Raw genomic sequence first — 27,590 nt, 5'->3', positions numbered from 1 at the left:
CTATTTGGAGATTAGATCATGTAGGTCTTTGTAGATCATAACATGGCTTTTGATCTGGGAAGAAATTGGAGGATTTTGAACAGAAGAGAGATGTGATCTGACCTAACACTATTAAAGTTCAGTCTGTTATATGTATACAGAAAAGACTGTAAGAGGAGCAAGGACAGAGTCAACAAGCCCAGTTAAGAGGCTTTTACAATGATATAATGAGCCAGAGTCATAGCAGCAGAGGTGACAACCAGTGGTTTTATTCTGGATATGTTTCTTTTTAAGTAGAATGCCAATGAGATTTTCTGATGGATTGGATGTGGAGTATGACACAAGAGGAGTCAAGATGACATCAGAGTTTTTACTCTGGGCAAATGGAAGGGTAGAATTACCATTACCTGAAATGGCAAAGACTACAGGGGGACTTTGTGTGTGGAGGCAAATGAATATCTGAACCTCAGATTTTAACATGTTAGGCTTAAGATACTTCTCAGTAATCTTAGTACAGATGTGGATTGCAGAGATATCTGATATAGAGATATTAATTTATAAGTCATCACCTTATAGATAGTATTTCCCTCTGATTTGTTACTTGTACTCTTCTTTAGCTCTTGAGCAGACTCAATTGGTTCAGTAACCGTTTGCTATTTTGGCTGTACAATCACGTATTATGGTGCCTTAAGCATGTGTCAAAATTGTGTGTTCATGTACCACAGACAACCCATTCTAACACCAAGATTATCTTAGCCTTGATAAGGGTTGTCCCTCCTATTTCATAGTCAGTCTGCTCCTATAACAGGCATCTGCTATTAAGCCCATGGTTATCTGGATATGCTCATTGGTTGTAAGTTCATAGGTCATTGGTGTTTATCCATGTGCTGTACTTATATAAGCATACATCAGGGTTGTGTACTTTTGCAATGTGGCCTGGCTTCTTTACACTAACTTTAAAACTAGTATTAGGTTTACACTCTGTTCATGCAGCATAGTGGTTTAAATAGCCATGTTATTATGTGATGTTTCCTTGCTATAATTTTCACTTTATTCACTATGGTTGTGTGTGCTATATTTCTTTGTTCATATGCTATAAATAGCTATTTATTCACTATTGATCATGATAAGTAAGAATATCAGTTCTTCATTGTGGCCACTTGCATCTGTGTCTTAGCCCTTTAGTGAAAAAAAAATTGAGCATGTCTGTTTACTTTTGCACCATAGCCTTCTGTTCTGCACCATGCAGTCCACTTGGCTAGCATGGCCATCTACTCCTAAGTCATGTCACTTAATTCCTGATCATGGTTGCTATGATACACACATTGTGTATGCACACATCATGGTTAAGAACTGTTATACAAAATACCTCTTCACACACATCATGGTTGTCTAAGTATACTTTAGTTGTCTCCAGCTAAAGGCTCTAGCTGAAGGATCTTTAAGTGTTACAGTTTTTAGTTTATGCACTATGGTCACTTGAAAATTCACCAAGCTTGTCATAAGAATTTTAAGGGTCTGATGTCCTACAGTCCTTGTTTGTGTTTGTTTGATGGTCATCTGAGCATGTGTCATGGATGTATGTTCATTTAATGTTAATATCTGCTAATGTGCCACATTTTTCTATATACATACAAGGGCTGGGGCTGGTTTTGTACATATTTGATAACTTTCTAAGGCTACCTGTTCCAGTAGCGTTTTTTTAATTAAAATTAATTGTGGTAAAAAAACACATAAAAAATCTTAACCATTTTTATTTTTTATTTTTATTTAATTTTTTAATGTTTATTTTTGAGAGACAGAGAGAGAGAGAGCCTGAGTGAGGAAGGGCAGAGAGAGAAAGAGAGGGAGACACAGAATTAGAAGCAGTCTCCAGGCTCTGAGCTGTCAGCACAGAGCCCGACACTGGACTCAAACTCATGAACCATGAGATCATTACCTGAGCTGAAGTCGGACACTTAACCAACTGAGCCACCCAGGTGCCGCAAATCTTAACCACTTTTAAATGTACAGTTTATTAGTGTTAACTATATTCACATTGTTGTGAAATAGTCCAGTGGCATGCTTTTGATCATGTATAATGTCTTAAGGAATTGTTTATGAAGGCCCTGTTCTCTTGTTCAGTGATTATTAGGCTCATGTGCTATGGTTTTCTGACACATACTATGGTCAAGTGGTTTTATGCACAAATGTATTCACATGAATTATAATAATGATGTTTATTAACAAAACGTTATGGTAGTTGGAGGACACATATTATGTCTAATCTCTTCTATAGGTGATGGCTATCTTCTCATAGTTATGTGAACATGTACCTTAGTCTGAGTTGATATAAAATTGTCTTTTATGCATCATATGATATATCATAGTTTTATGCTTCTAAATCATGGACATTTGCTTCTGCATCACTGGCATCTATTCTTAGTGTGAGAACTAAAAATAAATGCTTGTCTACCATAATCATAACCCATAGTATATAGTAGGATAGTGTAGTTGAAACACACACACTGAGTCTCCTTGCTCATGCAGCATGGTTGTCTTGTCATATACTCAGGATTATTGCTCATGTACTTATGTTTTCTGAGCATCCATCATAGTTCTGTCACATATTCCATGGATTATTTTTGCAATTTGGCCTTCATATACGATACCAAGTCTCTTTGTTCCTGTACAGCAATTGTTAATTTTGCATCATGATTATTTGAGCATTAACATTTATCATGTAATCATACAACATTAGATTATGCTAAAGAACTATAGATGTTCAAGCATATATCATACTGTTCATACTATAGATGTTTCTCAGGCCCCAGAATCATCTGTTCATGCACCATAATTTCTTACTTATATGCTATGGTTTTCTGAATTGTATGGTTTCTGTTCATTTCTGTAAAATGACCATCAACTCTTGTACAGTTAATAAATCATGAATGTCACAGCCCATATACTAAATTGAACATAAAAAATTGCTGTTTTTGTAAAGCAAACATCGTCAAATATTGGCAATTTTTTATGACACAATCTAATGTTATGACTATTTCTATCTGTAATGTGGACATTTCTTCATGTCAGAAGTTCATCTTTTCCATATCATAGTTTTCTATGCCTGTACCAGATTCTGTTGAGGGAGACCCATAGTTGGTGTATTAAATTAAGAATATGCAGGGGTGCCTGGGTGTTCAGTTGGTTAAGTATCATGACTCAGGTCATGATCTCGTGAGTCATGAGTTCGAGCCCCACGTCGGGCTATGTGCTGACAGCTCGGAGTCTGGAGACTGCTTCGGATACTGTGTCTCCATCCCTTGCTGCCCCTCCCCCACTCATGTTCTGTCTCTCTCTGTCTCTGTCTCAAGGTAAATAAACACAAAAAATTTTTTAAAAATAAAAAAATAAAAAGAATATGTGGATTATGACCTGATAAACGAAGAGGCATGAACCACCCACACAAGGTCAACAGGTAGCTCCCTCAGCATACAAGCTTCTATTTTGCAAAAGTGAAAACCCTGGGGTTGTTTTGATTTGCAGGTGCAGTTTTAATACATTCACACAAAAGAAATAAAGTCACAAGATTCATTTACTTATAAATCCCAGAACAGGGAAGTAGAATGAGCTGGGGGAATGTCAGTCCTCCATCCTAGGTCACAAGCTAGCAGGAGATAAAAAGCAAGGTCACAAGTACTTGTTACTTATGAGGTGGTTGGGATGGAGATCACTAACTTTTTGTGGGCTCAATTCTAAGTGGTTATTTGAAAAGATGCTGTGGGAAAAGCAAAGCAAGAACTTCTGGTAGAAATCCTAAGCTTGGGTCCTTATCTAAATATCCAGACTTGGGGTGCCTAGATGGCTCAGTCAGTTAAGCGTCTGACTCTTGATTTTGGATCAGGTCATGATCTCATGGTTTGTGAGATTGATCCTGTGTCAGGCTCCAGGCTGACAGCATGGAGCGTACTTGGGATTTTCTCTCTCTGTCCATCCCCCTGCCCCCACTCTCAAAATAAATGAATAAATTTAAATGTCCAGATTCTGGGTATGAGCAGGGTTGCCGTAGTATAAAATGCCTAGGCAGCAACTCAAAATAGATGTTTTCTCATCACAAAGATTCAAGAAGACAATTGAGTATAGAACCTAATGTCTGTTTTTTGGAGGGTGGGATAAATTTAAAAAGACTTGTTCTTTATCTTCTTATCAACCACAATAGCTCTCCACTAAGTATCTGTTTTACATATTAGTCCCTTGCATAAACTTTCCTTGGAAAAATAGTTTTATATCCTTCTATTCTCACTGGAAGTGAAACCACTGATAGGACTTAAAAAGAGTATGGTATTGGATCAGAATTAGGTATCATTCAAGTGGTCGGTGTCTTAGACTCAAGCCATAAGGTTCATAGATGGCAAGAAAGTGCCACTTTATACTGTTTTCAAACCCCATGTCTTAGGTAAACACCCACCAGTCCAGAGTTCATAAAATAGCCTTGCACATAGGCAACTCTAAATAACATAATTCTATCATCACTATAATTTTCTTACCATTTTAAGGGTCTTCTGTACCAAGAGGACATGCTTGGATTTCTTCTTTATGTTGTGGCTTCTATATGGGGCTGACTTTGCTCTCAAATATCTCTTTACGGGGAAACATTACATTTCTATTCAAGAGCCATGGTGTTTCATCATTCAGCATTTTTTCAACCTGATTCAGAGGAAACAGTTCATCTACTCCAAGCCCTTTGATACTTTGGAAAGTTGCTTAATTTTATCAAATGAGAATCACTCTCAAAAATGCTATAAAGAGAGTTCAGGTCTTAAAATTCTAATATCACCTACAATGTTACGCAGTTAACTATGGCAAAGGCATTGGAGGAAAATGAAGACATGGAGGATTATTTTAAACTCTTGAATTATGAAAAAGTAACTGCAGCTGAGAGAAGACAGGGAAAGAGATGGAACTAACCTATGACTCCAAATTACTGATTTAGAGCTCTTTACTTTTTCTTGAATGGACTTTGGAATATTCAAGAAAGCAGTATGTTGGGAATAAATTTTGGTGGCATTGATGAACTGGGGAAAGGGAATTGTCTCAGTAATCATTTAGTAACTGGATACTAGGGAAGTTAAATGGCTCTAATAGAGTTGAATAAAATATTTTTTCCCATTTTTCTTTTTTGTCTTCTACTCCTTCTCGTTCCTCTTTTCCCTGAAAATGAATCTCACAGGTCTCTCCAAGTTGGTGCCTAAGAAGATGATAGTTACACAAATGAGTCACTTCTACACAAGCAGCCTTGGGCTTCTTTTCCTGATTAATACTTTTCCTGGAACAACTGGCCAAGGGGAATCAAGACGACAAGAACCTGGGGACTTTGTGAAGCAGGATATTGGCGGGTAAGAATGTTTAACTCCTAGAACAAAAGAAAACTGTGATAAATTCTTGCCTTAGACCAAAACTTTTGATTTTTTTCTTAGATGAATTTAGGTACTCCTGTTCCTGATGCTAAGACATTACATTGTATTTTTAAAAACATCTTCAGCTCAGACTCTCAAGGTAGAAATAGATCTCAAAGGTCTTTTTGAGCAACTCTCTAGCCCATGTTTAAATTCCCTCTGTAACATCTTAAGAGCAGTTCTCTACAACCATTTGCATTCAGTTGTCTCTTTTCTCTGTTAGATCTTGTCCCTTTTTATTGGCTCTGTCCCATTGGCTAATGTCCCATTAGCATTTAAATGTGATCAAGAACCTCCCATGTTAAGTTTTAAAATCCTCCCTCCAAATAGTGCCTTAAATCCTTTCTCCTCTTTCCAGTTGTACTTCTTGAAGAAGCAGTTTTATTTACCCTTTACATACTCACCTCTCATCCATTCTTCCACTGCTGCACTCTGACTTCCAACCCCATGACTCTAATGCAATATCTGCAACCAAGGTGGCCAATGTTGGCTCTGTTACTAAAATGAACATTTGTCTGTTCTTATATTATTCAACATTTTAACTTTTTTTAGTATCATGTAGCAACATTCAAACTTGTTGATTCTTCCCTCCCTCTTTAACTCCCTTTTCTTGTGAAATAACACACACACACACACACGCATGCATAAAATATAAATAAGTGGTTTAAGAATAATTCCTTCTTTTACTTCAGAGACACCACAATTTCCGTTTCTTAGATTAAGTTCTCTAGAATCAGGGCCTGAGACAAGGATTCAAAAGCATATAATTTATAGAGAGTGTGCTCAGAGAAACTTGTAAGGAAGCAAGGAAAGCAAGGTCGGGAAGGGGAAAAAGTAAAGGAAAGATGTGATTTCATTTGAAGTATAGCCTCCATTTGACCCATGGGGATGAATGGCACTACAGATTTGGCCTACATTCAGGCAAGGGGCCTGGACTTCTGTAGACACTTCTTAATCAGCCATTGCCCGTGGGCTGCCTGGAGAAAGGCATAACCTCCCCAGTATTTTCAGGTGAGGTGATTTCCTTCAGCCAATGTTAATACTTGAAGTAGCAGAGGGACAGTTTCACTGGTCCAGTAAAAGAGGGCTGGACATAGTACCAACAGTACATAATACACCTATTTTTTTTCATACTTTTATGGCTATGCTTTCTATAGTATTTTCCACAATATTACACAGCTGTATTAAAAGCTTTTGTGATATAAAGATCTTTTGTAGTCTTTTTGGTAATCTTCTTTTCCTTTGTTCATCACTAATGTGTTGATGTTTTTCTTTATTTTGTTTTGGGTGTTCTTACCATACAGACTCTGAGTGATTTAATCTATCTCCATGACATAACCTTCTACATATGCCTATGACTCTTACCTTAATTATCATTCCTAATTTCTCTTGAATGTCAGACCTCTATATTTATTTATTGGACATGTCCACTTGGCTGTTCCATAAACTCCTTGAACTAAATATGTCCAAAGTAGTCCCATCATCTCCATCTCTCTCCCCTACTCTTAACAATAACAAAACAACAAACAAACAAACAAACAAACATGATATGCTCCTCTTCCAGTTTCCTTATTTTAGTCAATAACACTACTATGCACCCCATTGCTCAAGCCAGAAACTTGGAATCATCTTTGCCACTTTTCTACCCTTCACTTTCTAGATTGAATTATTCATCAAGATATGTAATTTCTACCTCCCACATCTTTGGATTCATCTACTTTCCTCTAACTTTTCTGCTGCCACCCAAGTTTAGCCCAATATTGTCTTCCATTTGGACTACTGTAAGAGTCTGTAGTTGGTCTGGGGCACCTGGGTGGCTCAGTCAGTTAAGCGTCCGACTTTGGCTCAGGTCATGATCTCACTATTCGTGAGTTCAAGCCCCGTATCCGGCTCTGTGCTGACAGCTCAGAGCCTGGAGCCTGCTTCAGATTCTGTATCTCCTCTTCTCTCTGCCCCTCCCCTGCTCATGCTCTGTCTCTCTCTGTCTCTCAATAATAAGTAAACATTTAAAAAAAATTAAAAAGAGTCTCTAGTTGGTCCTACTTCCTAACGTCTTGCTCCCACCCAAACTAACCTCTACTCTGTAGCCAATATTTTTTCTACAATGCATGTTGAGTCATAGCTACTCTGTTTAAAGTAATTTAATTGCTTCCTATTGTCCCTAGACTAATGTCCAAATTCCTTTACATGATTTTATAAGGCCCATTGTAACCCAGCCTCCTCCCATCTTGGCAGTCTTATTTCTTAGTCACCAAACTGTGTTCCTCAGCTGTATTAAACTTCTTTTGATTTTAAAACTCCATTTCATTCAGAGAATATTATTATTAGAAATGATCCTCTTAGCCTTGAAATATTTAAGTATTACACAAGATCTCTTATTATTTGGTGGTATCTTTTGTGTTGTTGTTTTATACTTGGCTACTGTCCCATATTCTTGGAAGTATGTTCCTAATTATTTTTGCAGAGTTGATTATCTTAATACACTGAGTCTTTCCATCTATTAGCATTTTCAACAGTAATTCCTGGGGCTGAGGGCTACAGAACTAGACAAATATGTCCTTAGAAACTTGGCCAATGAAGCTCTTTTTGTTTTTCACTCCAGACTGGAAATATAGACTAATTCTGTTTTATTAACTCCTCATGAATCTGATTTCATTGGGCCATGAGAGATGGAAGTTCTAAATACATGAACTTTATTTTTTTTCAAGTGTTAAAGTCTTTTAAATTTTAACTCTGAGAATAAAGTTCTTAAAAGTTCTTTTAAAAATGTATTGCATTGTTTCTTATAATCTTAAATACAAATTTTGAAAGAAAATAGTCTCTTGGTGACTTTATGATCATCATAAAGAGCATTCATTATGTTAATTCTATGTTTCTATTTTTCTTTTTGTGTCTCGATGCTCAGTGTGAATTGCAGCCTCTCCTGTTTACACTGTTGTTTTTTTTTTTTTTACATCCTATTGATTCTTAGAAAACCAGATAGCCAAAACTTTTAGTAATTATATTGCAGAGGAGGCCAAGAAATCTTCCTTGAAAAAGCTAAGAGAAATGATTGGATTTAATACAAGGGCATTAAAATATTTTTTGTGGGGGTTTCTTTCTTCCAAGTCCAGGACAACTGATGTTTTGGAGGGATGAAACTAGTAAAACCTTGGCTCTAAATATTAAGGTCGGCACTGCATTTGTATTTGCTATAAATTAAGAAACCAATACAACTTTAAAATATGCGGTATACAGTGGTAGTTCTGATACTTACCAAAGCTGCTTCTTTTTGTCTGCTGGTTTTCAAAACTTCTTAATGATGTTTTTTGTGTGTTGAAAAAAAATCCATTTGCTGTATTATTTTATCCACTTCTTTTTTACTTCAAGTTTTTATTTAAATTCCAGTTAGTTAACATATAGTGTAATATTAATTTCAAGAGTAGAATTTACTGATTTATCACTTACATACAACACCCAGTACTCAACACAGAAAGTGCCCTCCTTAATACCCATCACATATTTAACCAGTCTCCCTGCCCTCCTCCCCTCCAGGAACCCTCAGTTTGTTCTCTATAGTTAACAGTCTTTTTTATGGTTTGCCTCTCTGTTTTGTTCCTCTATGTTTATCAGTTTTGTTTCTTAAATTCCACCACCTATGAGTGAAATCATATAGTATTTGTCTTTCTCTGACTTATTTTCCTTAGCATAATACACTCTAGCTCTATCTACATCCTTGCAAATGACAAGATTTCATTCTTTTTTATGGCTGAGTATATACATACATATATATATACATATATACATATATATATATATGTATGTATATATGTATATATACACACACACTCCCAACATACTCTCTCTCTCTCTCTCCCTCTCTCTCTCTCTCTCACACACACACACACACACAAATAAATAAAACATTAAAAAATAAACATTAATTTTTTTTAATAAAAGAAGAACTAGCTCTTAGTTTCATTGATCTTTTCTATTGTTTTTCTGGTCTCTACTTTGTTTTTACTCTGATCTTTGTTATTTCCTTTCTTCTGCCAACTTTGGGCATAGTATGTTATATTTTTAATTCCTTGAATTTGTTTATTTGAGATCTTTCTTATTTCTTAATCTATCCCTTTATCACTATAAATTTTTCTCTTAGAACTGCTTTTGCAGCATCTCCTATATTTTGATATGTAGTGCTTCCATTTTTGTTTGGTTCAATATATATTTATTTCATGTTTGATTTCTTCTATGTTGTTCAGAAACATATTTTATCTCCACATATTTGCAAATTTTTCAGGTTTCTTCCTGTTATTGATTTCTAGTTTCATGCTGTTGTGGTAGAAAGATAGTTGATATAATTTAAATATTCTTAAATTTTAAGACATTTTCTGACCTGTGATCTATCCTGGAGAATATTTTATGTAAACTTAGAAGAATATGTATTCTGCTGCTGCTGGATGGAGTATTCTGTACCTATTTTAGGTACATTTGGTTGAAGGTGTCATTCAAATCCATTTTTTCCTTATAAACATTGGGGTACGAGTGCCCCTATGCATCAGCACTCCTGTATCCCTTGGGTAAATTCCTAGCAGTGCTATTGCTGGGTCATAGGGTAGATCTATTTTTAATTTTTTGAGGAACCTCCATACTGTTTTTCAGAACGGCTGCCCCAGTTTGCAATGTTTATAGCAGCACTTTCAACAATAGCCAAATTATGGAAAGAGCCTAAATGTCCATCAAGTGATGAATGGATAAGGAAGTTGTGGTTTATATATACAATGGAATACTACTTGGCAATGAGAAAGAATGAAATATGGCCTTTTTTTAGCAATGTGTATGGAACTGGAGAGTGTTATGCTAAGTGAAATAAGTCATACAGAGAAAGACAGATACCATATGTTTTCACTCTTATGTAGATCCTGAGAAACTTAACAGAAGACCATGGGGGAGGGGAAGGGAAAAAAAGTTAGAGAGGGAAGGAGGCAAACCATAAGACACTCTTAAAGACGGAGAATAAACTGAGGGTTTATGGGGGGTGGGAGGGAGGGGAAAGTGTGTGATGGGCATTGAGGAGGGCACCTGTTAGAATGAGCACTGGGTATTGAAACCAGTATGACAATAAATTTCATATTAAAAAAACAAATCCATTATTTCCTTACTAATTTTCATCTGAATGATGTAGCCATTGTTGAAAGTGAGGTATTGTAGTGCCCTATTATTGTTTTTCTATATATTTTTTCCTTCAGATCTGTTAATAATTTTTTAATATATTTAGGTGCTACAATATTGAGTGAATAGGTGTTTATAATTACTATATACTCCTGATCAATTGACCTTTTTATCATTTTATAAGGACCTTCTTTGTCTATTGTGACAGTTTTAGACTTAAAGTATATTTTTATTTATCTAAGTGTAACTTAGATATAGCTACCCTCTTTCTGTTTCTATTGGCTTGTAATATGTTTTTCCATCCCTTCACTTTCAGCCTGTGAGTACTCTTAATGCCTAAATGAGTCTCTTGTAAGCAGCATATAGATGAGTATTGTTTTTTTTTATCCAGTCTTTTTGTGTCCAACTTAATCAATTTCCATTTAAAGTAATTATTGATAGATAAGAGCTTACTATAATCACTTTGTGAATTGCTTTCTGATTGTTTTGTTGTTCCTGTTTCTTTCTTCCCATCTTGCTATCTTTTGTTGTGAGTTGATAAATTTTTGTAGTGGTTTGCTTTGATTCTTTTCTCTTTATCATTTCTGTGTCTATTATAGGTTTTTGCTCTGTTACCATAAAGCTTTCATGACATATCTTATAGTTATAATAATCTATTTCAAGCAGATAACAGCTTAACTTCAGTTGCATAAGAAACTTTTATATATTTACTTGCCCCCCTGACAGTTTATGTTGATATTCCCATTTGAATATTTTTATATTTTGTATCTATTAATGTAATATTGTAGCTATAGCTATTTTTGAATACTTTTATCTCTTAACCTATATTCTAGATTTCAAAGTGACTTATACCCCAATCAGTATTTTGAATTTGACTATATTTGTACCTTTTCCAGTGAGTTTTATACTTTTGTATGTTTTCATATTAGTAATGAGCACATTTTTATTTCATCTTGAAGAACTTCCTTTAGCATTTCTTGTAGGGCAGGTCTAGTGGTTATGAATTCCCTCAGCTTTTGTTTGTATGGGAAACTTTATCTCTCCTTTATATCTAAATGACAGCTTTGCTGGGTAAAGTACTCTTGGTTGACAGGTTTTTTTTCTTTGAATATTTTGAAGATATCATTCCACTTTCTTATGACTAATAAGGTTTCTGCTGAGAAATCTGCTTATATAGTCTTATCAGAGTTTACTTGTATGTGATTTTTTTTTTATTTTGCCGCTTTCAAGATTCTCTCTTTGTCTTAATTTTTGAGAGTTTGATTATAATGTGTCTCAGTGAAGATCTCTTTAAGTTGAATTCTCTTTGAAGATCTTTGAGTTTCCTGTACCTGCATAACCATATCTCTCCCCAGATTTGAGAAGTTTTCAGCCATTATTTCTTTAAATAAAGTTTCTGTCCCCTTCTTCCTCTCTTCCTCCATAATGAAATATTGTTTCTTTTGATTATGTCCCACAGTTCTTGTGGGCTTTCTTCACTCTTTTTCATTCTAATTTATTTATTCTCCTCTGACTGAATAATTTGAAAAGATCTGTTCTCAAGCTCAAAGATTCCTTTGCCTGATCAAACCTACTGTTGAAACTATCTATTGCATTTTCAATTTCATTAATTGTATTATTCATCTCCAGAATTTGTTTGGTTCTTTTGATGATTTCTAGTTCTTTGTTGAATTTCTCACTTTGTTCATGTATTGTTTTCCTGAATTCATTAATTTGTCTATCTGTGCTCTCCTGAATTTCACTGAATGTCCTTAAAAATCATTATTTTGAATTCTTTTTCAGTTAACTCACAGATCTCCATTTCTTTGGGTTCAGTTACTGTAGTATTATTTTATTCCTTTGGTGGTGTCATATTTCATTGCTTTGTCATGTCTTTGATGGATTTGCATTGATGTCTGCCCATTTGAGCATGCTGTTACCTCTTACAGTCTTTTAAAAGTGGCTCCAGTAGTAAAAGACTTTCACTTAGAGGTGGCTCTAAGGGTGTCAGCTGGGTGTGATCCAGCATCTTTGGTTCCTGAGAAAGCACAGTGGTAAAGTCTCTGTCCTATTCCTTTGGCTGAGGTTGCCATTGGCCAGACTTTAGGGATTTTCTGTGGTTAAGGCTTCAGAGGCCCTGCAGGTAGTAGTACCAGGTAGGGCTATCTATATATTCAGAGGCTAAGGCTGCTAGGGTCTTCCTGTTCTCCCCTTTCCATTTTGTTGCCCATGGGAGGACGTTCTAGCCAAGAAGATCCTTTCCAGTGCCTGGATGGATGTCCTGACACTCCTAGCCAAGAAGATCCTTCCCAGTGCCTGGATGGATGTCCTGACACTCAGAGCCCTTGGAGAATTATTGGAACCAATGTTGTAGAATCAGGTTCATGTGAAACTACCACAGAATCTTTGTCTTGGGGCATAGGCACATTTGCTGTAGCTATGGTACTGGTGTCTAGGGTGTGGGCCTATGTAGATCTATCATGGAACCAGTACCTAGGTCTCAAGGGCTCACTGCTATAATTCCAGCTGGTGGGAGAGAATGCAGCACTGGCATTCAAGCCCCGAGATGACAAGGTGCAGTTGTGGCTTGGGTCCAGGGATAAGATGCTGTGGTAGCACAGCCTGGAGATGGTGAGTCAAAGTTTCAACTATGTCCTCCAAGGGCAGTCACAGGACGGCAGCAACACAACTCATGGTAGTCTATGAAAGGCATATGTTGGGATTTAGGGAGCTGGGCACAGCAGTGGCAGCACAGCCCTGGCAATTCCAGTTCAGAGCCATGTGACCTAGGATCCAAGGGATGAAGCTCAGGGCAATGAGCTTGGCTCCAGCTATGATGGGTCAGAGACCCAACTTGAAACCTTAGAGGTAGGATTCAGGTCAGCAGTAGCACCCTGGCAATGATGGTTCAGAGTATTCACCTGGGGACTTTCAGGTGGAGCTCAGTGTAGAAGCAGCCTGGTCCCAGCAATGGGTCAGAGCTACAACCTACCATTGGGCTGGGGAAAATGGGGCTCAGGATAGTAGCAGCATACCTGGCAATGATGGGGCATGGCCTGGAACCCAGGGGGCAGAGTTCAGGGAAGTGACAGCCCATCTCAGCAATGACAGTTTAGAGTCTTGACCTGAGATAGGGGTTGGCCAGGACAGTAATAGCACTCTTTGCAATAACAACCCAGAGCCAGGACATGGAACCTGGTGAGTGGGGATAAGGAAGTCAGCAGCAGCGCCCAAATAATGGCTGTCAAAGCACAACTTGTGACCTGGGCGGGGGGGGGGGACTCAGAGTATTGGAGGCTGTCCTGGTAATGGTGAGACAAATGGTGACCTGGGGACAGGGGTTGGTAAGAGCAGTGACAGCTCCAGTTTCATGTATGATCAGGTACTCTGATGCCAGATCTCTGAGAATAGGGCACAGCAGCAACTGGGCCCCCTGAAGGTAAGTCTTACCTCGGAAACAACTCCAGCCTGGGGGAGTAGATGAAGACAGGGGCATTCCATGCTCTGTAAGCTGAGATCAGCATCAGTGAAGACTGTGGGAGATGTCTATAGCAAAAGCTGCAAATATTCACAATGGTGAGGCTTCCTAGAGTTCTCCTGCTCTCCTCCCTGTGTGGTGAACTCCTTATGAGGGCATTCTTCCAGGCGTTGAGCAGATCCTGACTAGGGGATGGGATGATACAGGTAACATTCTTCCTGTACTTTTCTGTGTGGCCATCCTCAATTTTTGAGCTCCTTGGATTTTTGCTGGTTATTTTTTATCTAGAGTTTTCCCTGCACTATTTTCTTCAGTTTATAGTTGTTTATGGTTCTTGTTAGTTTTCTTCTTTTGTTGGGGTGAGTTGAGTTTTGGGATTTCATAGCCCTCCATCTTGCTGATGTCATTTTCTGCACAGTAATTTTAATTTTTTTAAGTTTATTTATTTATTTTTGAGAGAGAGATGGTGAGAGAGAGGGGCATAGAGAGAGGGAGCGAGAGAGAGAGAAAATCTAAAGCAAGCTCTGCCCTGGCTGAAAATCATGAACTATGAGATCATGACCTGAGCCAAGATCAAGAGTCAGGTTTTTAAATGACTGAACTACCCAGGTGCCCCAAATTTGTTTTATTTTTAAATATGTTTTCCCTGGGATTGTGATGCCTCCTGCTTTGGTCTTCTTCTTCAAAATTACTTTGGCTATTCGGGGCCTTTTGTGGTTCCATATGAATTTTAGGATTGCTTGTTCTAGTTTCGAGAAGAATGCTGGTGCAATTTTGATTGGGATTGCATTGAATGTGTAGATAGCTTTGGGTAGTATTGACATTTTGACAATATTTCTTCTTCCAATCCATGAGCAGGGAATGTCTTTCCATTTCTTTATATCTTCTTCAATTACCTGCATAAGCTTTCTATAGTTTTCAGCATACAGATCTTTTACATCTTTGGTTAGATTTATTCCTAGGTATTTTATGCTTCTTGGTGCAATTGTGAATGGGATCAGTTTCTTCATTTGTCTTTCTGTTGCTTCATTGTTAGTGTATAAGAATGCAACTGATTTCTGCACATTGATTTTGTATCCTGTAACTTTGCTGAATTCATGTATCAGTTCTAGCAGACTTTTGGTGGAGTCTATCGGATTTTCCATGTATAATATGTCATCTGCAAAAAGCGAAAGCTTGACTTCGTCTTTGCCAATTTTGATGCCTTTGATTTCCTTTTGTTGTCTGATTGCTGATGCTAGAACTTCCAGCACTATATTAAACAACAGCGGTGACAGTGGGCATCCCTGTCGTGTTCCTGATCTCAAGGAAAAAGCTCTCAGTTTTTCCCCATTGAGGATGATGTTAGCTGTGGGCTTTTCATAAATGGCTTTTATGATGTTTAAGTATGTTCCTTCTATCCCGACTTTCTCTAGGGTTTTTATTAAGAAAGGATGCTGAATTTTGTCAAAGGCCCTTTCTGCATAGATTGACAGGATCATATGGTTCTTATCTTTTCTTTCATTAATGTGATGTATCCCGTTGATTGATTTGCGAACGTTGAACCAGCCCTGCATCCCAGCAATGAATACCACTTGATCATGGTGAATAATTCTTTTTATATGCTGTTGAATTCGATTTGCTAGTATCTTATTGAGAATTTTTGCATCCATATTCATCAGGGATATTGGCCTGTAGTTCTCTTTTTTTACTGGGTCTCTGTCTGGTTTAGGAATCAAAGTAATACTGGCTTCAAAGAATGAGTCTGGAAGTTTTCCTTCCCTTTCTATTTCTTGGAATAGCTTGAGAAGGATAGGTATTATTTCTGGTTTAAAAGTCTGGTAGAACTCACCTGGGAAGCCATCTGGTCCTGGACTCTTATTTGTTGGGAGATTTTTGATAACCGATTCAATTTCTTCGCTGGTTATGGGTCTGTTCAAGCTTTCTCTTTCCTCCTGATTGAGTTTTGGAAGAGTGTGGTTGTTTAGGAATTTGTCCATTTCTTCCAGGTTGTCCAATTTTTTGGCATATAATTTTTCGTAGTATTCCCTGATAATTGTTTGTATCTCTGAGGGATTGGTTGTCATAATCCCATTTTCATTCATGATTTTATCTATTTGGGTCATCTCCCTTTTCTTTTTGGGAAGCCTGGCTAGAGATTTATCAATTTTGCTTATTTAAAAAAAAAAAAAAACTCTTGGTTTCGTTGATATGCTGTACCATTTTTTTAGATTCTATATTTTTATTTCTGCTCTGATGTTTATTATTTCTCTTCTTCTGCTCGGTTTGGGATGTTTTTGCTGCTCTGCTTCTATTTCCTTTAGGTGTGCTGTTAGATTTTGTATTTGGGATTTTTCTTGTTTCTTGAGATAGGCCTGGATTGCAATGTATTTTCCTCTCAGGACTGCCATTGCTGCATGTCAAAGCGTTTGGATTGTTATATTTTCATTTTCGTTTGTTTCCATATATTTTTTGATTTCTTCTCTAATTGCCTTGTTGACCCACTCATTCTTTAGTAGGGTGTTCTTTAACTTCCATGCTTTCGGAGGTTTTCCAGACTTTTTCCTGTGGTTGATTTCAAGCTTCATAGCATTGTTGTCTGAAAGTATGCATGGTATGATCTCAATTCTTGTATGCTTATGAAGGGCTGTTTTGTGACCCAGTATGTGATCTATCCTGGAGAATGTTCCATGTGCACTCGAGAAGAAAGTATATTCTGTTGCTTTGGGATGCAGAGTTCTAAATATATCTGTCAAGTCCATCTGATCCAATGTATCATTCAGGGCCCTTGTTTCTTTATTGACCGTGTGTCTAGATGCTCTATCCATTTCTGTAAGTGGAGTGTTAAAGTCCCCTGCAATTACCACATTCTTATCAATAAGGTTGCTTATGTTTATGAGTAATTGTTTTATATATTTGGGGGCTCCCGTATTCGGCGCATAGACATTTATAACTGTTAGCTCTTCCTGATGGATAGACCCTGTAATTATTATATAATGCCCTTCTTCATCTCTTGTTACAGCCTTTAATTTAAAGTCTAGTTTGTCTGATATAAGTATGGCTACTCCAGCTTTTTTTTGGCTTCCAGCAGCATGATAAATAGTTCTCCATCCCCTCACTCTCAATCTAAAGGTGTCCTCAGGTCTAAAATGAGTCTCTTGTAGACAACAAATAGATGGGTCTTGTGTGTTTATCCATTCTGATACCCTATCATTTGGTTGGCGCATTTAGTCCATTTACATTCAGTGTTATTATAGAAAGATATGGGTTTAGAGTCATTGTGATGTTTGTATGTTTTATGCTTGTAGTGATGTCTCTGGTACTTTGTCTCACAGGATTCCCCTTAGGGTCTCTTGTAGGGCTGGTTTAGTAGTGACAAATTCCTTCAGTTTTTGTTTGTTTGGGAAGACCTTTATCTCTCCTTCTATTCTAAATGACAGACTTGCTGGATGAAGGATTCTTGGCTGCATATTTTTTTCTGTTCATCACATTGAAGATTTCCTGCCATTCATTTCTGGCCTGCCAAGTTTCAGTAGAGAGATCGGTCACGAGGCTTATAGGTCTCCCTTTATATGTGAGGGTACGTTTATCCCTTGCTGCTTTCAGAATTTTCTCTTTATCCTTGTATTTTGCCAGTTTCACTCTGATATGTCGTGCAGAAGATCGATTCAAGTTACGTCTGAAGGGAGTTCTCTGTGCCTCTTGGATTTCAGTGCCTTTTTTCTTCCCCAGTTCAGGGAAGTTCTCAGCTATTATTTCTTCAAGTACACCTTCAGCACCGTTCCCTCTCTCTTCCTCCTCTGGAATACCAATTATGCGTAGATTATTTCTCGTTAGTGTGTCACTTAGTTCTCTAATTTTCCCCTCATACTCCTGGATTTTTTATCTCTCTTTTTCTCAACTTCCTCTTTTTCCATAATTTTATCTTCTAGTTCACCTATTCTCTCCTCTGCCTCTTCAATCCGAGCCGTGGTCGTTTCCATTTTCTTTTGCATGTCGTTTAAAGCATTTTTCAGCTCCTCCTGACTGTTCCTTAGTCCCTTGATCTCTGTAGCAAGAGATTCTCTGCTGTCCTCAATACTGTTTTCAAGCCCAGGGATTAATTTTATGACTATTATTCTAAATTCACTTTCTGTTATATTATTTAAATGCTTTTTGATCAGTTCATTAGCTGTTGTTATTTCCTGGAGATTCTTTTGAGGGGAATTCTTCTGTTTGGTCATTTTGGATAGTCTTTGGAGTGCTGGGGACCTGCAGGGCACTTCCCCTGTGCTGTGGTGTATAACTGGAGTTGGTGGGCGGGGCCGCAGTCAGACCTGATGTCTGCCCCCAGCCCACTGCTGGGGCCACAGTCAGACTGGTGTGGCCCTTCTCTAGGGGCGGGATTCACTGTGGGGTGGCGTGGCCCATCTGGGCTACTTGCACACTGCCAGGCTTGTGGTGCTGGGGATCTGGCGTGTTAGCTGGGGTGGGTAGGCAAGGTGCACGGGGGCAGGAGGGGCAGGCTTAGCTCGCTTCTCTTTAGGTGATCCACTTCAGGAGGGGTCCTGTGGCAGCGGGAGGGAGTCAGACCCGCTGCCGGAGGGGTGGCTCCACAGAAGCACAGCATTGGGTGTTTGCGCGGAGTAAGCAAGTTCCCTGACAGGAAATGGTTCCCTTTGGGATTTTGGCTGGGGGATGGGCGAGGGAGATGGCCCTGGCGAGCGCCTTTGTTCCCCGCCAAACTGAGCTCTGTCGTCCCAGGTCTCAGCAACTCTCCCTCCCTTTGTCCTCCAGCCTTCCCGCTTTCTGAGCAGAGCTGTTAACTTATGACCTCCCAGATGCTAAGTCTCGGTTGCTGTCAGAACACACTCCGTCCGGCCCCTCTGGTTTTGCAAGCAGACTTGGGGGCTCTGCTTGGCCAGCAGGCTGCCCCTCCGCCCTGGCTCCCTCCCACCAGTCCTTGGAGCGCACACCACCTCGCCGCCCTTCCTACCCTCTTCCGTGGGCTTCTCGTCTGCGCTGGGCTCCGGAGACTCCATTCTGCTAATCCTCTGGTGGTTTTCTGGGTTATTTATGCAGGTGTAGGTGGAATCTAAGTGATCATCAGGATGCGCGGTGAGCCCAGCATCCTCTTACGCCACCATCTTCCAATGATCAAGAAAAATTATTTTTACCACTTTTTTTGATATACTACATTTTTATTTGTTCATCAGTTGATGGACATTTGGGCTGTTTCCAAATTTTGACTATTATGAATAATAATGCTAGAGGGAGGTGGGTAGGGGGATGGGCTAAATGAGCCCATTAAGACTGGGCATTGAGGAGGGCACTTGTTGAGATTAGCACTGGGTGTTAAATGTAAGAGATGAATCACTGAGTTCTACTCCTGAAAGCAATACTACACTGCATGTTAACAAACTTGAATTTAGAGAACTTGGGGAAGATGGCGGCGTAGGAGGACACTGAGCTCATCATGTCCTGCAGATCACTTAGATTCCACCCACACCTGCCTAAATAACCAAGAAAATCGCCAGAAGACTAGTAGAACGTATTCTCCAGAGCCAAGCATAGACGAGAGGTCCACGGAAGAGGGTAGGAAGGGGGGAGAAGTGGTGCACACTACACGGACTGGCAGGAGGGAGCTGGGGCAGAGGGGCAGCCCGCTGGCAAAGCAGAGCCCCCAAATCTGGCTTGCAAAACCAGAGGGGCCAGACGGGGTGTGTTCTGACAGCAAGCGGGACTTAACATCTGGAAGATTATAAGCTAACAGCTCTGCTTGGAGAACTGGAGGGCTGGAAGACAATAGGAGGGAGAGTTGTTGAGCTCCGGACAACAGAGCTCAGCTTGGTGGGGAACAAAGGCGCTCACCAGCGCCATTTCCCTCGCCCATCCCCCAGCCAAAATCCCAAAGGGAACCAGTTCCTGCCAGGGAACTTGCTTGCACTGCGAAAACACCCAACGCTGTGCTTCTGTGGATCCATCCCTCCGGCCATTCTGACTCCCTCCAGGTGCCACAGGGCCCCTCCCGAAGTGGACCTCTGAAAGAAAAGCGAGCGGAGCCTGCCCCTCCCTCCCCTGTGCACCTTGCTGATCCACCCCAGCTAATACGCCAGATCCCCAGCACCACAAGCCTGGCAGTGTGGAAGTAGCCCAGACAGGCCATGCCACCCCACAGTGAATCCCACCCCTAGGAGAGGGGAAGAGAAGGCACACACCAGTCTGACTGTGGCCCCAGTGGTGGGCTGGGGGCAGACATCAGGTCTGACTGTGGCCCCACCCACCAAAGGAAGTTATTCAAGACAGCACAGGGGAAGTGCCCCACAGTCCCCACCACTCCAGGGACTATCCAAAATGACGAAACGGAAGACTTCCCTTCAAAAAAACCTCCAGGAAATAACAACAGCTAACTAATTGATGAAAAATTATTTAAGCATTATAACAGAACAAGAATTTAAAATAATATTCATAAAATTAATCACTGGGCTTGAAAACAGTATAAAGGACGGCAGAGAATCTATTGCTACAGAGATCAAGGGACTAAGGAACGGCCAGGAGGAGCTAAAAATGCCATTAATGAGCTGCAAAATAAAATGGAGATGAGCACATCGGATTGAAGAGGCAGAGGAGAGAATAGGTGAACTAGAAGATAAAATTATGGAAAAAGAAGAAGCTGAGAAAAAGATAAAAAAATTCAGGAGTATGAGGGGAAAATTAGAGAACTAAGTGATGAACTAAAGAGAAATAATATACGCATAATTGGTATTCCAGAGGAGGAAAAGAGAGGGAAATGTGTGAAGGTGTACTTAAAGAAATAACAGCTGAGAACTTCCCTGAACTGGGGAAGAAAAAAGGCATTGAAATCCAAGAGGCACAGAGAACTCCCTTCAGACATAACTTGAATCGATCTTCTGCACGACATATCATAGTGAAACTGGCAAAATACAAGGATAAAGAGAAAATTCTGAAAGCAGCAAGGGATAAACGTGCCCTCACATATAAAGGGAGACCTATAAGCCTCGTGACCGATCTCTCTACTGAAACTTGGCAGGTCAGAAATGAATGGCAGGAAATCTTCAATGTGATGAACAGAAAAAAATATGCAGCCAAGAATCCTTCATCCAGCAAGTCTGTCATTTAGAATAGAAGGAAAGATAAAGGTCTTCCCAAACAAACAAAACTGAAGGAATTCGTCACGACTAAACCAGCCCTACAAGAGATCCTAAGGGGGATCCTGTGAGACAAAGTACCAGAGACATCGCTACAAGCATGAAACCTACAGATATCACAATGACTCTAAACCCATATCTCTCTATAGTAACACTGAATGTCAATGGACTAAATGTGCCAACCAAAATACATAGGGTATCAGAATGGATAAACACACAAGACCCATCTATTTGCTGTCTACAAGAGACTCATTTTAGACCTGAGGACACCTTTAGATTGAAAGTGAGGGGATGGAGAACTATTTATCATGCCACTGGAAGTCAAAAGAAAACTGGAGTAGCCATACTTATATCAGACAAACTAGACTTTAAATTAAAGGCTGTAACAAGAGATGAAGAAGGGCATTATATAATAATTACAGGGTCTATCCCTCAAGAAGATCTAACAATTATAAATGTCTATGCGCCGAATACGGGAGCCCCCAAATATATAAAACAATTACTCATAAACATAAGCAACCTTATTGATTAGAATGTGGTAATTGCAGGGGACTTTGACACCCCACTCACAGCAATGGATAGATCATCTAGAAACATGGTCAATAAAGAAACAAGGGCCCTGAATGATACATTGGATCAGATGGACTTGACAGATATATTTAGAACTCTGCATCCCAAGCAACAGAATATACTTTCTTCTCGAGTGCACATGGAACATTCTCCAAGATAGATCACATACTGGGTCACAAAACAGCCCTTCATAATCATACAAGAATTGAGATCATACCATGCATACTTTCAGACCACAATGCTATGAAGCTTGAAATCAACCACATTAAAAAGTCTGGAAAACTTCCAAAAGCATGGAGGTTAAAGTACACCCTACTAAAGAATGAATGGGTCAACGAGGCAATTAGAGAAGAAATTAAAAAAAATATATGGAAACAAATGAAAATGAAAATACAACAATCCAAACACTTTGGGATGCAGCGAAGGCAGTCCTGAGAGGAAAATACATTGCAATCCAGGCCTATCTCAAGAAACAAGAAAAATCCCAAATACAAAATCTAACAGCACACCTAAAGGAAATAGAAGCAGAGCAGCAAAGACATCCCAAACCCAGCAGAAGAAGAGAAATAATAAAGATCAGAGCAGAAACAAACAGTATAGAGTCTTAAAAAACTGTAGAGCAGATCAACGAAGCCAAGAGTTGGTTTTTTGAAAAAATAAGCAAAATTGATAAATCTCTAGCCAGGCTTCTCAAAAAGCAAAGGGAGATGACCCAAATAGATAAAATCATGAATGAAATGGAATTATTACAACCAATCCCTCAGAAATACAAGCAATTATGAGGGAATACTATGAAAAATTATATGCCAACAAACTGGACAACCTGGAAGAAATGGACAAATTCCTAAACACCCACACACTTCCAAAACTCAAACAGGAGGAAACAGAAAGCTTGAACAGACCCATAACCAGCGAAGAAATTGAATCAGTTATCAAAATCTCCCAACAAATAAGCATCCAGGACCTGATGGCTTCCCGGAGGAATTCTACCAGACATTTAAAGCAGTGATAGTACCTATCCTTCTCAAGCTATTCCCAAACATAGAAAGGGAAGGAAAACTTCCAGACTCATTCTATGAAGCCAGTATTACTTTGATTCCTAAACCAGACAGAGACCCAGTAAAAAAAGAGAACTACAGGCCAATATCCCTGATGAATATGGATGCAAAAATTCTCAATAAGATACTAGCAAATCAAATTCCACAGCATATAAAAAGAATTATTCACCATGATCAAGTGGGACTCATTCTGGGGTGCAGGGCTGGTTCAGCATTCGCAAATCAATCAACGTGATACATCACATTAATAAAAGAAAAGAGAAGAACCATATGATCCTGTCAATCTATGCAGAAAAGGACTTTGACAAAATTCAGCAAACTTTCTTAATAAAAACCCTAGAGAAAGTCGGGATAGAAGGAACATACTTAAACATCATAAAAGCCATTTATGAAAAGCTCACAGCTAACATCATCCTCAATGGGGAAAAAACTGAGAGCTTTCCCCCTGAGATCAGGAACACGAGAGGGATGTCCACTCACACTGCTGTTGTTTAACATAGTGTTGGAAGTGCTAGTATCAGCAATTAGACAAGAAAAGGAAATCAAAGGCATCAAAATTGGCAAAGATGAAGTTAAGCTTTCACTTTTTGCAGATGACATGATAACATACATGGAAAATCCGACAGACTCCACCAAAAGTCTGCTACAACTAATACATGAATTCAGCAAAGTTGCAGGTAAAATCAATGTACAGAAATCAGTTGCATTCTTATACACTAATAATGAAGAAACAGAAAGACAAATAAAGGAACTGATCCCATTCACAATTGCACCAAGAAGCATACAATACCTAGGAATAAATCTAACCAAAGATGTACAAGATTTGTATGCTGAAAACTATAGAAAGCTTATGAGGGAAATTGAAGAAGATATAAAGAAATGGAAAAACATTCCATGGTCATGGGTTGGAAGAATAAATATTGTCAAAATGTCAATACTACCCAAAGCTATCTACACATTCAGTGCAATCCCAATCAAAATTGTACCAGCATTCTTCTCGAAGCTAGAATAAGCAGTTCTAAAATTCATATAGAACCACAGAAGACCCCACATAGCCAAAGTAATTTTGAAGAAGAAGACCAAAGCAGGAGGCATCACAATCCCAGACTTTAGTCTCTACTACAAAGCTGTCATCATCAAGACAGCATGGTATTGGCACAAAAACAGACACATAGACCAATGGAATAGAATAGAAACCCCAGAACTAGACCCACAAACGTATGGCCAACTAATCTTTGACAAAGCAGGAAAGAACATCCAATGGAAAAAAGACAGTCTCTTTAACAGATGGTGCTGGGAAAACTGGACATCAACTTGCAGGAGAATGAAACTAGACCACTTTCTTACACCATTCACAAAAATTAACTCAAAATGGATTAAGTACTTGAATGTGAGACAGGAAACCATCAAAACCCTAGAGGAGAAAGCAGGAAAAGACCTCTCTGACCTCAGCCACAGCAATTTCTTATTTGACACTTCCCCAAAGGCAAGGGAATTAAAAGCAAAAATGAAATATTGGTACCTCATGAAGATAAAAATCTGCACAGCAAAGGAAACAATCAACAAAACTAAAAGGCAACCAACGGAATGGGAAAAGATATTGGCAAACGACATGTCGGACAAAGGGCTAGTATGCAAAATCTATAAAGAGTTCACCAAACTCCACACCCAAAAAACAAATAATCCAGTGAAGAAATGGGCAGAAAACATGAATAGACACTTCTCTAAAGAAGACATCCGGATGGCCAACAGTCACATGAAAAGATGCTCAACGTTGCTCCTCATCAGGGAAATACAAATCCAAACCACACTCAGATATCACCTCATGCCAGTCAGAGTGGCCAAAATGAACAAATCAGGAGACTATAGATGCTGGAGAGGATGTGGAGAAACAGGAACCCTCTTGCACTGTTGGTGGGAATGCAAACTGGTGCAGCCACTCTGGAAAACAGTGTGGAGGTCCCTCAGAAAATTAAAAATAGACCTACCCTATGACCCAGCAGTAGCACTGCTAGGAATTTACCCAAGGGATACAGGAGTACTGATGCATAGGGGCCCTTGTACCCCAATGTTTGTAGCAGCACTCTCAACAATAGCCAAATTGTGGAAAAAGCCTAAATGTCCATCAACTGATGAATGGATAAAGAAATTGTGGTTTATATACACAATGAAGTACTACATGGCAATGAGAAAGAATGAAATATGGCCCTTTGTAGCAACGTGGATGGAACTGGAGACTGTGATGCTAAGTGAAATAAGCCATACAGAGAAAGAGAGATACCATATGTTTTCACTCTTATGTGGATCCTGAGAAACTTAACAGAAACCCATGGGGGAGGTGAAAGAAAAAAAAAAAAGAAAAAAAAAAGAGGTTAGAGTCGGAGAGAGAGCCAAAGCTTAAGCGACTCTTAAAAACTGAGAACAAACTGAGGGTTGATGGGGGGTGGGAGGGAGGGAAGGGTAGGTGATGGGCATTGAAGAGGGCGTCTTTTGGGATGAGCACTGGGTCTTGTATGGAAACTAATTTGACAATAAATTTCATATAATAAAAAAAATAAAAAAACAAACTTGAATTTAAATACATAAGTTTATTTTAAAAAAGAGGGAAAGTAAGAAGCATTGGCAGAGACTTGGAGAAATTGGATCCCTTTTATATAGCTGGTGGGAATGGAAAATGGTGCAGCTACTATGGAAAATAGTTTGCCACTTCTTCAAAAAGTTAAACATGGCATTTCCATATGACCCAGCAATTTCACTACTAGGTGAATACCAAGAAGAATTGTACACTCATTTTCAGAGCATCAATATTCACAATGGCCAAAAGGTAGAAAACGCATAAATATACATTAACAGATGAGTGCTTAATAAGCAAATTGTGGTATATACATATAATAGAATATTATTCAGCCTCAAAAATGGAGTACTGAAATATGCTATAATGTGGATGAACCTGGAAAACATGTTAAGTGAAAGAAGCCAGACATAAAAGACTACATATTGTATAACATTTATATGAAATATCTTGAATGGCTAAATCCATAGAAATAGAATGCAGATTGGTGGTTGTCAGGGGCGGCAGGACAGAGAGAATAACAAGCATGTGCTTAATGTTTACATGATTTTCTTCTGGGGTGATGAAAATTTTTTAGATTTATGTAGAGGTGGTAGTTTCCCAACATTGTAAATGTATTGAATGCCACTGAATTGTTCACTTTAAACTGGTTAATTTTATGTGAATATCACTTCAGTTAAAAAGAAATGTTTTAAAAAAGGTTTAACAGAATAACCCTATGACTTAGCATTTCTACCCATAGATATCTCCCCAAGAGAAATGGAAACCTATGTCCACACAAAAATGTGTACAAAAAGTGCCTGTCTTTCAAAAGTGTCTCATTACATTTTCAGAAGTTTTTTTTTTTTTTTGGGGGGGGGGAGGCAGAGAAAGGAATGAACAACCCTCAATGTATATGGAGCTTTACCATTTGCAGAGTGAATTTTTGTTCATTGTCTTATTTACTTATTTCTTCCATAAACTTTCTAAGGTAGGAAATTATTATCCCCATCTTATGAGGAAATATGTTACACAATCAGTTATTGGCAAGGCCAGGACTAAAACTCTGTTCATTTGACCCTAATCCTATGGATTTACCACTATTCCATGTTTAGAACTAAAAAAATGACTAAATCAACCTTGCCTACACATAGTATATTAGTAACATGATTTTAATGTTTAAATGATGGATTATTGATGTTAAATCCAACTGGTAATAACAGAGATGAGACAAAACAGTCATGGGTGCATCAGTTTTATCAACCTAATAAGTATGTGGCTTTGAACAATTTCTTCCTCTCATCAGTGTCTTATGTGCTTCATCTGTAAAATGAAAAAAAATATATATGATCTCTAAGGTCTCCCATAATCCTGATATACCATGATTCTTTGTTGTTCTCCCAAACTTCTTTGGATTGGAACAAACTAGAGCATTTTTAGCTTGTTGCAGTTGAGTTATTGAAGAAGAGAGTTCTGACTTGGGTTCTAGATTAAACTATGTTCCAGTTCCCCATGAAATAATGTAGTGCACATTAGGAGAAAAAAAATAGCAGTAACCAAGGGCAAAATCATAGAGAAATCTATTGAAATTTGTATTAGAGTGATATTTAGCATTGATTTTTTTTTACTTAAAAGTTTAAAAATTATTAGTGTAGAATGCTGCTAGCATAATTAACACATCGGCAATGAATGGAAATGCATTGTCATGGAAGTTAGTATTTTAGTAAGAGAGGTGGCATAGTGTATTGGCCTCATATTCAAGAATTCTGGTCCCAAATCTTAGCTTTTCCATTAACATTCAGGGTGGTTAAAAATTATGTTCAGGGGCTTTAGAATTCCCATCTATCAATCCACCTGGAATAAATAATTTCTGAAGCCCTTTATACCTCATCTATGACTCTGTGAGAATTCTCCTTTCTATCTGCTTTCAGTAATCCAAGAAATTGTTTTTCATACAATTTATTGACCTGTTTCCTAGAAATCAAATTAGGCTAATCACAGCTAAGAGTCCCCACAGTGAAAGTTGAAAGATAATGAGAAAGTGGTGTGCACAAAATCAATTGAGCCTCTCTCTCCACAGCCCATGTAAGACCAATTCAGAATATTGGTGTATTGAGCTGTCACCTGAAGGTTGTCTGTATTTATCTCTTTAGCATATTAATTCCAGTTTGTTAGCTCTGTGCTATAGTTCCCTTATCCCCCCCACCCCCTTCCCAGTAAGGTATTTGTATCACTTCTAGTGCTGTCCACTAAACCAGCCAA

The 27,590-nt window shown here is 38.6% G+C and overlaps 1 protein-coding gene across 1 annotated transcript in view; it reads left to right on the top strand.

The window, feature by feature from the left end:
- The first annotated feature begins 19,426 nt into the window (after nt 1-19,426).
- Nucleotides 19,427-27,590, top strand: part of GABRA3 (gamma-aminobutyric acid type A receptor subunit alpha3) — a 197,558-nt gene continuing 189,394 nt past the window's right edge. The window contains exon 1 of the mRNA XM_049643308.1: nt 19,427-19,434. Within this exon, the coding sequence (XP_049499265.1) occupies nt 19,427-19,434 (8 nt within the window). The remainder of the gene's footprint in view (nt 19,435-27,590) is intronic.

Source organism: Panthera uncia, chromosome X, assembly GCF_023721935.1.
Source record: "Panthera uncia isolate 11264 chromosome X, Puncia_PCG_1.0, whole genome shotgun sequence".
Classification (NCBI taxonomy): Eukaryota; Metazoa; Chordata; class Mammalia; order Carnivora; family Felidae; genus Panthera; species Panthera uncia.
Note: the sequence above shows the minus strand (reverse complement) of the source record. Positions and strands in the feature narration are given on the sequence as shown.